General features: G+C 39.9%; 1 protein-coding gene across 1 annotated transcript in view; it reads right to left on the bottom strand.

The window, feature by feature from the left end:
- Positions 1-17,127, bottom strand: part of DGKI (diacylglycerol kinase iota) — a 234,120-nt gene that overhangs the window by 134,622 nt on the left and 82,371 nt on the right. Inside the window, exons 3-4 of the mRNA XM_068400899.1 lie at positions 5,819-5,914; positions 1,632-1,706 (exon numbers count right to left, since the gene is read on the bottom strand). Of these exons, the coding sequence (XP_068257000.1) occupies positions 1,632-1,706; positions 5,819-5,914 (171 nt within the window). The remainder of the gene's footprint in view (positions 1-1,631; positions 1,707-5,818; positions 5,915-17,127) is intronic.

Below are 17,127 nucleotides of genomic sequence, written 5' to 3'. Positions count from 1 at the left end.
CATGGGGTTATTCCTCCCTAGGCGCAGGACCCTAAGCTTGCCTTTGTTCAACTTCATTAGGTTCCTCTCCGCCCAACAAACCTTTCCCATATAAATAAGTTCTTCCCTTCTTACAACCTTTCCTTTCTACAACCCTTGCCATATAAATAAGTTCTTTCCTCATTCAATAATGGCTTTCAAAATAACAGCTCAAGGGAGCGGGAGACAGGAAAAAAATATGAGAAAAAAGTAAACAAAATACTTATTACTCAAGAAGAAAAACAAGCCATAGCAATATTAGTCTTCCTCCATTGCTCTTCACTTGGAATTCCAATTCATTGTTTCACTGCTGAGTCATGGCAGGCTGGAAAGACCCCCAGCTTATATTTATTTTACTCACAACTTACACCTTTGCCGAGAGGGCCAAGCAGGAGACTTATGTACCAGTTTTAAACTCCAAAGGGTTTAAGAGGGATGCAGACTTCATAAAAACCCTCTTCCAAGAGGTGAATTTCATGGTCTCCAGAATGGCATAAACAAGCTCAACAGAATGGGCTTTATTTAAGTGCTCATTTGCTCTGGCTGGCAATGCCACCAGCTTGCTGGGCTATGGAGTGTCAGCACTGCTGCTGATGAAGGAAGTCATGAAAAATTCACTGGTAACATTTTGTGCTGAAAATGTGTGCTAATGCTAATTTCACTCTGGGTAAAAGCATCAGGAGTGGAAATGGTACCTCTCCAACTTGGTATTATGGCAATCACTGTGACATTTGTCAACACGAGTCTAAATACTTGACAAGGAAAAACTCTTTCCAAAGGGTTGCTGCTACAAATTTGTTATGCATCAACTTCTTATATGGCGAACAACATTGCAAAACATATAGGAGCGAAAATGAAGCTCTAATGAAATCAGTGGGGAAATTCCCACTCATATTTCTTTACACATATCCCACGAAGATAAGAAAAACAGTGGGGCAAAATTTCTTTAACATATTAACAGTTAGGCATAATGAAGAAGAATCACTGATGGGAAGAGAACTCAGTGATAGATATTCTATAGGCACTGGGGGTAAGGAAGGCTCCTTGAAGGAACTGAGAAGCAGGACAGATGCTCACAGAAATCATGGTACTATAAAGGAAAGGTTTGATGTTTTCCAGTTAAAAAACAAGAAGCTAGTTTCTGAGGTTTTGAGGACAAAACAGTGTAGTCTAGTAAACACAGTGAAAATTGTTCATAGTAGCATCTTATGCTGCATTGCTCATAATAAATATAGCTGTCATAAGATGAATTATGCTGGATTTAGTTGAGGAATTTTGAAAGGCCAATTTTGTGCATGAAAGGATACCGCATTTTCTAGCTTCAATTTTCAATCTAGAAGTAGAAGGAAATTATTTTTTTAATCATAATTGTGAAAGCATTCCATGGTTCCATGTTTTTTTTTGTTGTTGGGCTTTTTTTAATGGTTCACAGGGTTTGAAGAGATGTATTTTAAAAAATAAGCTGGAATTTTAAGTCAACTTTTTAACAAATATATTATCAAAACAGCTATGAAAACCTACTTTGGCATATGGTGTTTTCCAGACTGAAACCTCAGTAAAAGAATTAAATGAGTGTTGTCCACGTCAGGCTCCAGAAGATGGCAATGTCTTACCTTCTCTAACTGCTCCATGCATGCGTTGTGGACCACAATCTTGCAAGCAGCACACTTCCTCCGCTGAGCAGATTTCTGCAAGAGGAAAAGGAGACGTGTGCATGGAGGTGTGCTATTCCCAGGAGGAAAAAAGTTAGCTGTGAAACAGGAGATGTTTCTCTCCTTATACAACATACATTTTTTTTCTCTCATTGTCCTCTCAACTGTCCTGTATATTGAAAAAAAGGTCTGAAGCTCTTCCAGTTAAGAATTGGACTTTGTGAAAGATGGGAGAGCCACAGTACTCCAGCTTGTGAACTAGAAGTAAAAGGCTCTCTTTAGGTAGCAGATAAGGCTGTTTAGAGCAAGTAATTGCTCTGAAAGGGAGCAGCCTTCGAAGAGGGTGAGCAGAGCCAGTGAAAAGAGGAGAAAAACCATAAATGTAAATCAGAGAACTTGGACCAGTTTAGAAGAGTATGTCATTTCATGCTTATCATTTAATATTTAATTTGATGGGCCTGACCATTGCCTTCCAGAAAAATACTTGGGTCATTTAGCAGAGAATGGTAACCTTCTCACAGAATGTTGTTAAATGCTTATGAAATGTTACAGCAGGGATAAAATTCTCAGCCTAATTATGCTGGTTAGTTTTATTAATTTCAGTAGGGCTTTTCAAATAATTTCCATTGAATCCCCTGGGCCAAAGCATATCAAAGGCATGAGAATGCATCCAGGAGAGAGAGAATATGTTTACTTTTTTTTCTTTCATATACTCAATTCAATAAGCCAGACGGAATTAATTTTCATAGAAGTTTAACTTATAGACCTGTGCTTGAGGGACAGAAAATTTATGAACACATGGTATACTGAGATTGATTTGCCTCAGACTTTTACATTCAATTTATTCATGCTCATTTAAATCTCTAATATTATTTGATTAGAATTTTCAATATATTGTAAATAAACTCAAGAAGAAACAAGGAACACAGCTTTTGCTCACATTATAGAATAATTATCATAATTTTACTGACTCTCATAATTTTGAGTCTCATAATTACCTAGATACACCCTAACTGTGCATGTTCACATGTATGTGTAGTGTTGTTGTAATGTTTCACCTGAAGAATCATGACATTGTTCAACAGATTAAGCTTTCATGTGTTTTGTGACTTGTTGATTTTAAGTATGTTTTTAGTCTGTGTATTTAACCAAGAAGAGTGAGACAACATAAAGGATTCGATCCCTAAGATGAAAAACTGGGAAAAGCAAACAAAGGTAACGCCTTACAAGCAGCTATATTTTTAATATCTTGCTTTTTAAGTCATTCTCATTATTTTTGAATGTTGGTGGCATTGCAAGTATTTACAACCATTTATAGTGAGAGGCTAGTAAAAATTCAGACTACCTTTTCCATCACTTCTAACTTCTTTGATTTATCATGAAATGTCAGCTCCATATTCCAGAGATTACAAGTTCATGTTCTGTATAGGCTAACATTTTATGCAAAGTCTGTGCAGCTATGGCTTAATTATTTTTCACACTTCTCCATTGAAAACATTCGATCTTAAATAGTCTACATGTAAAAGAGCTAAGTCAAAGGAAGACCAGGACAGGCATAGAAAGATGCAGGGTCTTCAAAAGATTCAAACTGGAAAAGCATTAGCCTTTTGACAGATCAGGTTAAACTAACCACAACTAAAGTTAACTGGATTTCCATTTCCATCTCTAGTTCCTAAGTTAATGAAAGCCCCATATACTGTAACATGCTATAAACACAGATATCGCTTTCCCCAAAGGGAACCAATACGCGAGTACCCAAAAGTACTCAGACAGGTCAAACAAACGCCAGGCAATTAAAAACTGAGCATCTTTAAACTCTGCTGCTTCCTAAATATGATTCAACATCTCCAGGCCTATTGGCTGGAAAAGCTTGCCACCACGTAAAACGTCTCCCAACTTTCCCAGATAAAAGTGTGTGCCTAATTCACTAGCTACTGCAAACAGTCCTTCCAGCTCCTAGAGAGATACACCTCTAAAGCTAAGACACAGCCTTGAAAATTGTATGCAATATATTATTAAATTTCCATGCTACTTTCAATGAGCTAAATCACAAGGAAGTATTTACACAGTTTTAGAAAGGCAAACTTCTATTAAGAACGTAAGAACAGTCATACTGCATCAGACCAAAGGTCCACTCAGCCAAACAGATCCTGTCTCCAGCTTTTGCCAAAACCCAGTGCCTCAGGACCAGTATAAGTGCAGGGCAAACACACAATGACACTTCCCTTGAATATTACCCCACAATCAGCAATCTGTTACTGTTGGAACTTTGCTTCAGTACTCTTTGTAAGCAGGCATAGACTACCCAGGTTTGGCCTTAAAGTTATATGCCGATTTGCTTGAGAAGTTATGGGGGATGGATATTAAACTGGAGCTATAGAAAGCACTAGTATTTTGGTTTGAAGTGCCCCAAAAACTGGGGGAGATTAGTGAATCAAAATGCTTCGATTTGGATCAAATGATCTGAGGGGGGTTTTTTTAAATAAAAGCAAAAAGATGGTATTGCAGAGTCACAGGCAGTATCTACAAACACCCCAGAGAAGATAAACTCCCCTTACACTTTGCAGTCCAAGGGCCAGGACGCTCCCTTGAGCATTGACTCAAAGCAAAGACTTGAACCCAGGATCCCCACTCTCTCACCAGGTTTCCTAAATACCAAGATAAGAGGGTTTGGTGGGTTTTTTTTCCTCTCTTCTGCTGAAGCAGTTCAACTGAAATACGAGGTGAAGAGTTTCTGAAGCAGACTGGAAGTATAACAGTGACTCCCCAGTCAAAGCAGAGACACACCTGAGTTAGAGATCAATCCAATGATACTTTTTCATACACAGCAGAAAAGCTTCAATAGGAGAAGGCAAACCTCAAATATTCTCAAATAGGAGAAGACAAACACTCGAATATGAGTGCACTCATTGCTGATAAGTGCATTCAAGAGTACGGAAAAGTCAGTTCAAATCCTTGCAGTGATTAAAATCAAAAAAATTTGATCAGACCTTACTCTCAGAGATCTCAGCAAGTGATATAGAATCATGGAATCATTTAGGTTGGAAAGGACCTTTAAGATCATCAAATCCAACCTTTAACTTAATGCTGCCAAGTCCACCACTAAACCATGTCCCTAACATCTTTTAAATACCTCCAGGGATGGTGACTCAACCACTTCCCTGAGCAGCCTGTTCCAATGCTTGACAACCCTTTCAGTGAAGAAATTTTTCCTAATATCCAATCTAAACCTCCCCTGGTGCAACTTGAGGCCATTTCCTCTCATCCTATCGCTTGTTACCTGGGGGAAGAGACTGACACCCCCCTCACTACAACCTCCTTTCAGGTAGTTGTAGAGAGCGATAAAGTCTCCCCTGAGCCTCCTTTTCTCCAGGCTAAACAACCCCAGTTCCCTCAGATGCTCCTCATAAGACTTGTGCTCTAGACCCTTCACCACCTTCGTTGCCCTTCTTTGGACCGGCTGCAGCACCTCAATGTCTTTCTTGTAGTGAGGGGCCCAAAACTGAACATGGTATTCGAGGTGTGGCCTCACCAGTGCCAAGTACAGGGGGACGATCCCTTCCCTAGTCCTGCTGGCCACACTATTCCTGATACAAGCCAGGATGCTGTTGGCCTTCTTGGTCACCTGGGCACACTGCTGGCTCATATTCAGCCGGCCATCAATCAACACCCCCACATCCTTTTCTACCAGGCAGCTTTCCAGCCACTCTTCCCCAAGCCTGTAGCGTTGCATGGGGTTGTTGTGATCCAAGTGAAGGGCCCAGCACTTAGCCTTGTTGAATCTCATACAGTTGGCCTCAGCCCACTGATCCAGCCTATGTATTTGTGTATATAAATAAAATAGGCTACTTCCTTTGAACATTTCTAAAATATCTCAATATTCTAACCTTTTTTCCCCCTTACCATGTTAATAAAGCTACTCATTACATCCATTCTCACTGTGTAAATAATCTGTGCCATTCAAAATTGTTTGGGGCTTTTTTCCCAAGCAATAAAGTATTTAACCAGCAGCCTTTTGCCCCTTTTGCATTCCTTCTCCTGGAACACAAGCGTCAACAATTCAAGTTCCCAAGAGTCTGAGTGCTGTATCAGTCTGAAGCCAGGCTTGTTACCTCAGGAAGAGAGAAGGAAATCTGAAAATAACTCACTGAGAATTTGACTTGGCAGCTTTCCTCCCCCAGGTAGCAGAGGTCCCCAGAAACATTTGTCTCCAGCCACAAATGCTCTCCGTTCACAGCATTTTCCTAAGAAAAGATGATTGTTAATCTGGTTTGTGAAATTCAACCACGTGAGTATAGAGAAAAAAAAAGATCTGATTTTCACCACAAATTTAGAAAAAGAAAAAAAAACCCCAAAGACCAACAGCCACATGCTGTTTTGTTTTTCTGCGACACAAAGCCATAACCCTGGCTGACCACCCCTGCTTAAAGGATGCTGATGATACAATGAATGATGTGTCATGATCAGAATCAAAGTATTTTTGTGCACAGTTCAGTGAAACTTTGCCCGTGTTCTTCCCATATGCTACATAGTTTAACTGGGTCTCTAGATTTCATAAACATGAGAAGTATAGATTTCATAAACATGAGATGTACACAGAATATTAAAGAAACAGAAAGTCAAGAGAGATGAAACGAAAACTTGACTACTGAACTTTCAATTGGAGAAACCCAAAAATTTGAGAATCAGGCCCAGAAGTGCAAAATAAATACTGACTATAGCTTTAAGATAACGGGGTAGTCAAGACAAGGAAAAAATGCTTTCTTTAAAATGGTTGGATCAACACTGTATATTTATGAAAACATCAACAAAATGTTAAGTGGCCAGGAGAGACCAGAATTAAATTTTATATGTGAAAGAACGATATATGCAACTGAGAACGCTCTCAAAAAATTTACCTAGCCCATTGACTAGGTAATGACTAGTAATTGACTAGTTATCACTAGTAGTGAATAACAGGGTAATAATATCTGATTTTTCTTTGACAGCCTCTTTTTAGCTAATCTGTACCTTAATTCCATAAAATTCCTGTTCTGAGGAAATTTGCTTGTAGAAAGACTAGTTTTCACTTGACTGTAGTCCCGGCTAAAATAAAAAACCTAAGAAGTCTACTGTACACTACTTGAGCAAAGTGAATAAACAGCATTTTTGTTCAGCCAGAATTAGAGCATGATGGAAAACGCTTTGACAGTCTCTGACATTTGGTTCCCACACTGCAGAAGTCACAAACGGTGACGCTTACCAAACAGATGGCGTCCGACAGCAGGATGCTCTGAAATAGCCATCTTGGTTAAAATAATTTATTTAAAATACCACTGACAGTTTCAAAGTGATGAAATGAGAAAGCTTCTCTTGCCACGCAGATTTCTTAGGTAATGCAGAGAAGCAGAAGTGGCAAAATCCTCTGCCTTCTGGAGCATGAGTGTATCTACAATAGCCAAGACATACGCAAGTCTGCATGTGGTGCCTACCACAACTACAGCGCTTCAATTAAACCAAGAGGACAAGCACAACGTTGTTTTTCTTCTGGTGAGTGGTATACCTGTCCACAGGTCTTTTAACTTCATCAGAAATGTTCCCATTGACGTCAGACTCAGTATTATCCCTCAGCACAGGGGCGCGATGAGAGTGAGACTTGGATTCCATCTACCGCCATTGCACCCTGATTAATAATCATCTAGTGGCACACTATGCTATACCTCCATTTCTTCTCATCCTTTTGTCTGCCTGTCCATCTGAACTGTAGACTCCCTGGGACAGAGATTTTCCTAAACTGTGCAGTTCAGTGCATGGCAGTTTAGGTGAGGCTTTTCAGCACTTTTATAATACAAAATAGCTTTTAAGCACTTGAACTAGCTTAAGAAATTCTTCAAGCCTTCCTCAGATAGTAAATTATTCAGATAGTAAATTCTTTCCCTTCAAGTTTATCCTTATATTTAAGCAATTTTCTCTGGTAAGAACTATATCAGTTTCAAAGCACTTCATAGAAGCCTAGTCACATCACACTAACAAAATGACTATGCCTACAGTATTGCCCAACATATTAACTCCCTGTCTAGTTTATGAGGAGCTAGACAAGAGGACCACAGCAGGAGGATAGGAGCTTAAAGAGTGTTTGACCTGAGCACGTTGTCTGCTGACGAAACAGTGCAAACTCAACATCATAACCCAGAGCTAAATTTTATAGATTATAAAAGATATATAGGAAGGATCAACTATGAAAACTAAGTAAGAAAGCATACAGCTCCTGGGACATAATTTTTAATAAGGAATCAAAATTACATCAGAAACTAGGCTAAACACCCCTTCATTCAGACCATGTCCACATAACTTGCCATCCAGGATTTCTAAAGATAAAGTGGCCTATTTCCATAACCTAGTTTAGGCTGATTGAGTTTCTTCTCTATTGTTCGAGACTATATTGTAGATTCACATGTCTGACTTTACATCACAGTGTAAATAATGCCAGTAAGTAGTCTACAAAGATGACCTTTGTAGGTCATGCTATGATATAGTTCTGACAAGACATGATAATAAAAATGTAAATAACCCGATCTGGTGTAAGTGGCATACCTCCAGATACCTACTGCCGCAACAATTTCACAGCAGTGTGTGTGAAACTCACAATCTCAATTCCAGCATACTGACATTTGAAAAACTGGTTTTCATCCTGAATAAGTGCAAAGAGCTGAGACTTCCCAAGATGAAATGCCCTCCCTCAAAAAGCTTTGTCTGTCGATTACTTTGTCTCAATAAGATCAAAGGGAATTATTTGAACTTCGCTGTTTTAAATTTTACAGGGCACTGTCATTTATATGATGAGACATTCTGTTGTTGCTTATGAAAATCAAGATGATATAGTCAAAGGAAAATGCTTTGACCTTTTCTAAGCCCAATTTTTCATTCAATTCTAATAGGAAATTTTGACAAAAATCAATAAATTTCTATGAAGAATTTTGACTTCGGCAAATCAGTATTTTCTACTCCAAAATTTACAGGCAGTATTCCACAACATGCTGGACAAAAGGGTACTTCATCTACCAACACATAAGCTGACAGAGGTCACTGGGACCACCTCTAGTACGAGCTCTTGTTTAACACAAAACTGAAGCACAGTGAAGGCTACATCATCACGTGTATATTTTGACACACATTTTTTCCACAAGAGTTTTGAGTTCAGCAAACTTTTCATAAATAATTCTCCAGTTTCATTTATTTTGCACTTTACGTCTTTATGTTGGTTTTAGAAATAAATGTCTACTAAAGAGGCAGTCACCCTCTTTCTGTCCCTGACCCCTTAGACTCCAGTTTCATGCTCTTACCATTTTCCTCATGCCAGATCTAGTGGCTGTGAAGCTACATGAGTCAGTTCAAATGATGGAAAAAAATAGATAACTTTTATCTACCAAATCAGCTAGACAAAATCACTCACCCTGTGACCGCATAACTGCTGGATCTGACACAAGGAGTGGTGGGTTAAAGGTGGGTTCAGTGGGACTGATGCTTTTGGTACAAACTAAGTGTTACAGCAGCTTAGCCGATCTGTCAAATCATGCTTTTAAGTTGACATGCTTTGCTTTGACTTGCTATGTAGAAAAGGGATACTGTCCATCATCGTGGATAAAACAGCACTGACTGTGGCATAATATTCTGCAGTTAAAAAGAGAATTGGGAACTCTGTTTCCTCGCCCTGGCTTCTCGTGTGAACTCAGTGTCCTCTGAAGAGAAAGAGCCCCTGCTCACTGAAGCGAAGGCAGCAGTGCTTTCCTGGCAGATGCAGCCTGCCTCACATGGGACACATGAAGTCAATATGCTCCCCCAGATGGAGACCTCCCATTTGATTGCTCCTGATCCATTACCACCTTAACAACAAACAAAAATAATTTCAGTATAGCAAACATTCCTTGCATGTGAAACAAAAAACACACACAATCCTCCCTGAAGTGAAAGAGAAACAGGAATTCAAGGACTAGGAGTTTGGGAATGATGTAATTACATGTACATGATCATAACTTGCAGCGCACATTTCATTAATTCAGCTAGGTTTCTTCTCTTAAGTGCCCCAGCATGGTTAAATGACATAGCAAGTGCTACCATTTTTCTAAAGCCCTTAAAAATCATCTCCATACTTCACTGTTCTTCAAGCTACAGTCAGCACGATTTCAAAAGCGATGAAGATAAACCTGGGTAATTTAATTTGCCATGTCAAGGAGCCATAGATATTTAGCCAAATACACCAGTCAGCCCAACTTTCTAGTTCAAGGGAGTTGTAACTCCAATTGTAATGGGAGGAATGGAGCTCTCCTCCACTCCTGCCATGACTGGAGTTCTGCAAAAAACTATGTAAGACAGATTTCTAAAATAAGCCATTAAGAAACTTTTCCCTTTGTTAACACTCCAGTGAGAGAGAGGAATCTTCTTACAAATATATATTTGAGTGATAAACTTATGATTAGTGTAAAACTAGTGCTCATCAATCTATATTTAAACATATTCGTAAGCAAAAAATTATTAGCTTTAGTCCTTTTCTTTATGAGGTCACTATAGAGCAGAAACAAGTTTGTTTGGATGCCTTTTTCCCCAAATATCTTTCTCTCACGTTTGGCTTGTGTTTTACCCTTAGCTCTGAAAAATCCAGAGTTTGCAATGCTCATGTTGCAAACAACAGCAATGTCCCAAACGTTTTTCTGTTGATATATATTTTCGATTTTAACTCCACCTTAGCACATTTTTATTTAGGAGTATTCTTCATGTAGAAGTCACTTTTTCTTTAATTACTACAAATGTAATACGTGGACATAAAACATCAGAGATATGGTACTACATCATTACTTAAAAAAACTTGAAGATACGCAGGCTCCAACTTTCAGAACTATTTTTGGGTGTTCAACTTTTAAGGTCTAGGTTCACCACAGTCTCTAGCTTTTTCTGCCATTCTCCTTTCCCCCACTGTATTTTCCAGCATCCCTGCATCAGTTTCCCACTCCTGTATTCTCTGCTGAGCTTTTGATGTTGTTGTTACCATCATCTGAAAGATCATCTGTATGCAGAAGCAGAATAACGAAGTTTGTCTTCATGAAGGAGCAATGTCCAGATGCTATCAACTGAGATGATGATTCCCTATGTTCTCATGAACCATTATTTTGGCTGACAACAGCTTAACTTCAGTCCTTTTGGCAGCAATGGAAAAAAATACTTATTTTCAAGAAGGACACCTTCTGTAATATCACTGCATCCTCTATCCCGCTTGAAAAAAAAAATAGACATGGCCACCATTTTGAAATATGACAGACCTCTTTTTTCTCTTTAGATCTCTCTGGAAAGAACATTAGTTCTCAAACCTCGATGAAAAAGAAACAGCAAAGTAGGACCGCTGATTCTGAACACATTGCTTCAAGTGTCATCTGCACACAAAATTTCAGCAATTTTTAAGTATGCATGGTGCTTGCACTCGTCACTACTTACTTAAGTGGAACTAAAGCTCCCAGTGCCTCTACATGTTTTTATGTGACTAATGGGATACTCATACCCCAGGGTTCTCCTTTCTCATGTAAGCATCTAATAATGTGCATATATTTTCAACTGAATACTCAGTTCCCAATTACAAAACAGTCTGGCAGACACTCTACTGGAAGGGAAATATCCTTCAGTGTAAAAATTAGTACAGCTTTTAGGAAATGAAGATATAGAAGGCAAGCCATTCACATGGAAAAGAAATACACTTCTCCAGATGGGAAATATTTCATCATATGTAGAACACACATTAGAGTATTAACATGCATGTTAATTATCTGAAGTGTAGTATATCACTAGGCACTTATAACCACTTACTGTCCATGAAAATAAGTGGACAGCACTACTGACTAATGCCAAAAAGGCGCAGAATATAATGCAACAAATTCATTGCAAAGTCACATTCACTGATTATAAACACCTAGAGCTAATTTTCTTCTTGGTAGCTAGAATAGCACTATGTTTTGGATTTAGTACGGGATTTGGTATGAGAAGAATGTTGTTAATACGCTGATGTTCTTAGTTGTTGCTAAGAAATCAAGAACTTTTCAACTTTCCATGCTTTGCTAGTATGTGGGTGCACAAGAAGCTGGGAGGGAGCATAGCCAGAGCAACAGGTTGAAATTGGCCAATGGAATATCCCATATTATGCAACATCATGCTCAGTATATCGATGAGGGTTGGGCAGGAAGCTGGCTCTCTCTTCCAGGATTGTGTTTTCAGGATTTTCTCTCCTCCAGATCACTAGCTAGGGACAGGCTGGGCATTGGTCAGCAGGTGGTAAGCAGTTGCACTGTGCATCACTTGTTCGTATATTCTATTATTATTATACTATTTTATTTTATTTCAATTATTAAATTGTTTTTATCTCAACCCACAAGTCTCTTTACCTTTCCGATTGTCTCCCCAACTCCTTGGTGAGGGCTGAGGAGAGTGAGCTAGCTGCTGTATGGTATTTAGCAGCCTGCCGGGTTAAAACCATGACAGACACCTAACTGTCTATTTATCTAGCCCATGCTCCATCAGTTTGTCTACAAGAATGTTATAAAAGGTAGTGCTGAAAGCCTTGCAAAAGTCAACATAATAGCCTTTGCTCTTTCTTCATCTACCAAGCCAGTCATCTCATTATAGAAGACTGTCGAGTTGGTCAGGCATGATCTCCCCTCCATAAATCCATGCTGACTACTCTCAATCACTTTCTCATTCTTAACATTTTTTGGAAATGGCTTCCAGAAGGATTTGCTCCATCACCTTCCCAGGAATCAAGGTGAGGCTGGTCAGTGAGTAGTTCCCTGGATCCTCCTCCCTGCCCTTCTTAAAGACAGGATTGACATTTGCTTTGCTGAAGTCCTCAGGAACCTCCTCTGATCATCATGGCCTTTCAAAGACAGCAGACTGGCCTTGCAATGATATCAGCATGCATCTCATCAGGTCCCATGGACTTCTATATGTTCAGTCTGTTTAAGTGTTCCCTAACCTGATCATCCTCTACAAAAGGTAAGCCTTCCTTGCTTCAGCCACAAGTGTCAAGGGCCTGGGATTCCTGGAAGCAGTTCTTACCAGTAAAAATGGAGGTAAAGGGTATTGAGCACGTGGACAAAATCAATGTCCTTTGTCACCAAGGCCCCTGCCTCATTCAGCCGTCGCCTAATGTTTTTCCTAGTATTCGTACTGCTGCTGCTATGTCTCAGAAATCATTCTTGTTGCCCTTCATGTTCCTGTCAGATTCAACTCCAGATAGGCTCTGGCTTTCCTTACCCCACCCCTGTGAAATTGAGTAGCGCCCTCTACAATCCTCCTGGCTGGCCTGACCCTGCTTCCACCTGTTGTATTGGCAGGGGGGGCAGGGGTATGTTTTGTTTCTGGGTTTTTGGGGGAGGAGTGGGGATGTGTGTGAAGGGTGTTGTTGGGCAGTTTGTTTTTCTTTTTTGTTAATATTTTAGTTTTGTCTGAAGCTCCTTATGCATCCATGCAAGCCTTCTGATGCTTTTGCTTGACTTACTGCATGTGGGGATGGACTCTTCTCGAGCATTGAGGAGGTGATCTTTGAATATCAACTAGTTTTCCTGGAGCCCTTTTCTCTTCAGAGTCATATCACATGTTACTCTTCCAAACAGTTCCATGAACAGGTCAAAGTCTGCTCTCTTGAAGTCCAGATCCTGCTGCTTGTTCTCTCTTTTCAGGATCCTGAACTTCACCATCTCATCATTACTACAGGCAAGATTGCCCTGACCTTCACGTTTCCCACCAGTTCTTTCTTGTTTGTAAGTAAGTATGAGATCCAGCAGAGCATCTCCCCTCATCAGCTCCTCAATCACTTGTGTCAGGAAGTTCTCATGAATGTATTCCAGAAACCTCCTAGTTTGCTTGTGCCCTGTTGTTCCTTCAGCAGATATCAGGATGACTTGTGTTGTCCACATGAGTACCAGGGCCTGTAAACATGAGGCTGCTTCCAGTTGTCTGAAGAAGGCCTCATCTTCTACCTCTTCCTGAACAAGGCATCTGTAGCAGATACCCACAACAATGTTGCCTATGTTGGTTTACCCTGCAATCTTGATCTATAAGCTCTTCACAGGCTCACCATCCATTCCACAGCAGACCTTCCAGCATTCCTGCTTCTCTCACATATGAAGGACAACTCCACCTCCTCACCATCCTGGCCTTGTCCTTCCTAAAAAGTCCATATCTATCCATTGTGCCACTCCAGTCACGTGTGCTATTGCATTATGTCTCTGTGATCCTAGTGAGATCACAGCCCTGCAATCTTCTGATATTAGTAGAAAGTATAAAGAACAACATTTTCCTGCATGTTAAAATATCCTAATGCAACTGAATAGACACTCTCAACCAACCTATTTTACAGAAGCAGGTAAAAATAAAACCTACAAAACTGGTACCACACATTGTCAAATGACAGTTTTCAACTTCTACTCAAATGCATAGTTTTCTATTCTTCAAAAAATCTATGAGATTTTTTGTGTCTTTAATATATATAATTTATGGTATAAGGTTATAATATTTCTCCTCTGAAGAACATTCATCTTGCACCCAGAGAAGTCCGTGCATTCATAGAACACAAAGCATAGATCAGTCTCAAGTTTTTTCCATTGAACTCCAGGAATGGAAGCTATGTGTCTTCAAATGCCTCTTAATGGACATAACTAGAGTTCTAAGACTTGTAGTCGTGGGCCATAAATGCCTACTAACGAGAAGGCAAGAAACTGGCCATCAACAGATGAATGCATGACGGACAAAAAATGAGACAATTTTGGCCCGTGGGAAGCTCAACACACTAATATCCTAGGTGGCTGTCAAGATTTTTGTAGGCACCAAAGAAAGCAAGAGCTAGAAGGCAGTACGTAAAAAGGAAATTACAGGATGACTTTGCACAAAAGCTTATGGTTATTTTCCTTGGGAGCAAATGGCAGCGTGAAAATATATGAAGACCCAGATCCACAATGGTACACAGACACTGTATGAGGTGGCTCAGTCTGTGCTTACTTGAGAATCTGGGCTAGAATTGCTTACTTTATCATTTAACTTGTGGGAGTGATGCCTAAAATGGGGGAGGGTGGGAGAATAGGCTATGCATAAACACATGACAGGGACAGGCAGTTACAGTGGTTCCTTTTTGGTAAGGCATATTCTGCATTGCCCTCTGGCTATAACGTCACCTACTCCAGAGAATGTGTTCTGTGTGGCCCTGCTGTGAAAATATAGCATTAAATTAGACAACAAAGCTACAAGTTAACTTGAATTGGATGTAGCAAATGTGATGACACTGGGCATTTGTAAGTATGTGAGAGAAAAGAAACCTCAGGGATGAGAGATATTAACAACAACAATAATAAAGCAATACTGTTTCTTATGTAAAGGGTCTTAAGAGATATCAGAATCATCAGCTGTATTTGACAGCTAGAGAGGCTAACGCCTTGAGTGGCAAAACAATTCATCTGTGCTCGGTCACAAGGTAAGTGGCAGAGCAGGGAATGGAAATCCCACTCCCTGAATCAGTGTCCTGTTCATAAGATCATCTGATAATGGCAAATCACCTGCAAGGAGTTGTCAAAAACGGAGACTGTAGCAAAGGAATTCTTTCCAGTTATTACTGTGAGGGTAACAAGGAGAAAACATTTTCTACTGCAAAGTCAAGTGACAACTTATGTTCATGTCACTTAGACTTTGGAAAGATCTCCCATCATGAATCCTTGGAGAATCATCCTCAGAAATACTAAAGAGCAGGATTATATAGATGGGGACGCACTGATTAATGCTGCCTTCCAGTGATTAAATACAAAGACTTCCTGTCTGGCTAAAATATATTTTAATCGAAATATCTTTTCACTCTACCAAATACACCTCTGGAATTAAGCATCAGTATTTAAAACTTAGTATTTTTTTTTAATTGACATTCACTACCAGTTAGAAACTTTGGTCCATTTCAGCTTCTTCACACCTCCAAATCACCTACCTATTATCTCTTTTACTTATACTGTGCCTCAGATTTGAGAAATGCCTTTCTCCCCTACATTCACCAGTTACTACAGCTGGTGAGCTGAGGCTCCTCCCAGCCGCAGATGTCTTCCACTCACTATCCTACCCCTTCCCCCACATGCCACGGGGTTGCTGCCCTTCCCCGAAGTGTGAAGTAAAGCAGCAACACCGATCTGAGAGGCTGGAACAGCTGAGAAATTGAACTGGTCAAAAATCTAAACCTTGAGCCAGGAAGTGCAAAAACACCCTCCACAGACACACACACAATTAAAACTCACAATATTTAACCAATATTCACCTACCTATATCAAGTCCTGCAGTATTCATGTATTGGGATCACATGAGGAAGCATCTGATAAAACGAGTAGTAGCTGACAACTAACTTTGAAGAAGGGTAAGTTGTGGTTGCTGGGTTTGAGGTTTAGATGTTTTGTTTTATGTTTATGTTTTGGTTTTGTTTAATGGTTGGACTTGATGATCCCAGAGGTCTCTTCCAACCTGATTGATTCTGTGATTCTGTGATTCTGTTTTGGGTTTTTGTTGCTGTTGCTGTTGTTTTCCAAGTACAATTCTGAAAGGTGTTTAATTCAGCCTATGCCTAACCCTTCACATATGTGAGTGATCCTTCAGATTTCTACTAAACAGCATTGACGACTCAAAGCAGGCATGTGTTTTAATACCTTGCTGAATCAGGACCTGAGTTTTCCTGGAGGGAAAGAACAAGGTACGCTCCAAAGCTCTTCCAAGAGGATTCTACATAAGCTTTCAAACTCATTTTAACATTCTGTGTTAAAGCACAGTACTGTATAAGATCATAGTGAATCTAATCCAGCTTCCTGCAGCACAGCCTGTAAAATTTCATCCTCTTAAACTTTAAATACAACAGCTGGGGTTGAAGCAGAGCACACCATCTAGAAACCCGTTCAGTCTTAGTATAGAGAACAGAGGTAAACATAAGCCATATTCATCAAAACAGAAGTTATCTTCACCTAAAAGCCACTTGGGTGGCTGGTGCCTTGATACCGGAATGTACCGAGTTCTTTACCAATAGCTGAATGCAAGATCTACTGTATGCTTTGCTTTAAATGGGATGTTTGTGTCACCTGCTGGCTTAAGGCTTGACTTCTTAGCACGTACCAGTGCATAACCACATGGAAGGTGCATGGGAATGGTTCAAAGCTGTGTCAGGGAAGGTTCAGACTTGACATTAGGAAACATTTCTAATACAGAGAGGATGGTCAAACACTGGAACCGGCTTCCTAGAGGGGTGGTTGATGCCCCACACCTGTCAGTGTTTAAGACGCATTTGGACAACACCCTTAATAACATGCTTTAACTTTTGGTCAGTCCTGAAGTGGTCAGGCAGTTGGACTAGATGATCTTTGTAGGTCCCTTCCAACTGAAATAGTCTATTCTATTCTAGACAGTCCTAAACTGGCCCCTTCTGAAC

The sequence above is a fragment of the Nyctibius grandis genome, chromosome 5 (assembly GCF_013368605.1).
Source record: "Nyctibius grandis isolate bNycGra1 chromosome 5, bNycGra1.pri, whole genome shotgun sequence".
NCBI classification, from domain to species: Eukaryota; Metazoa; Chordata; class Aves; order Nyctibiiformes; family Nyctibiidae; genus Nyctibius; species Nyctibius grandis.
This window is presented reverse-complemented; position numbering and strand designations above follow the sequence as displayed.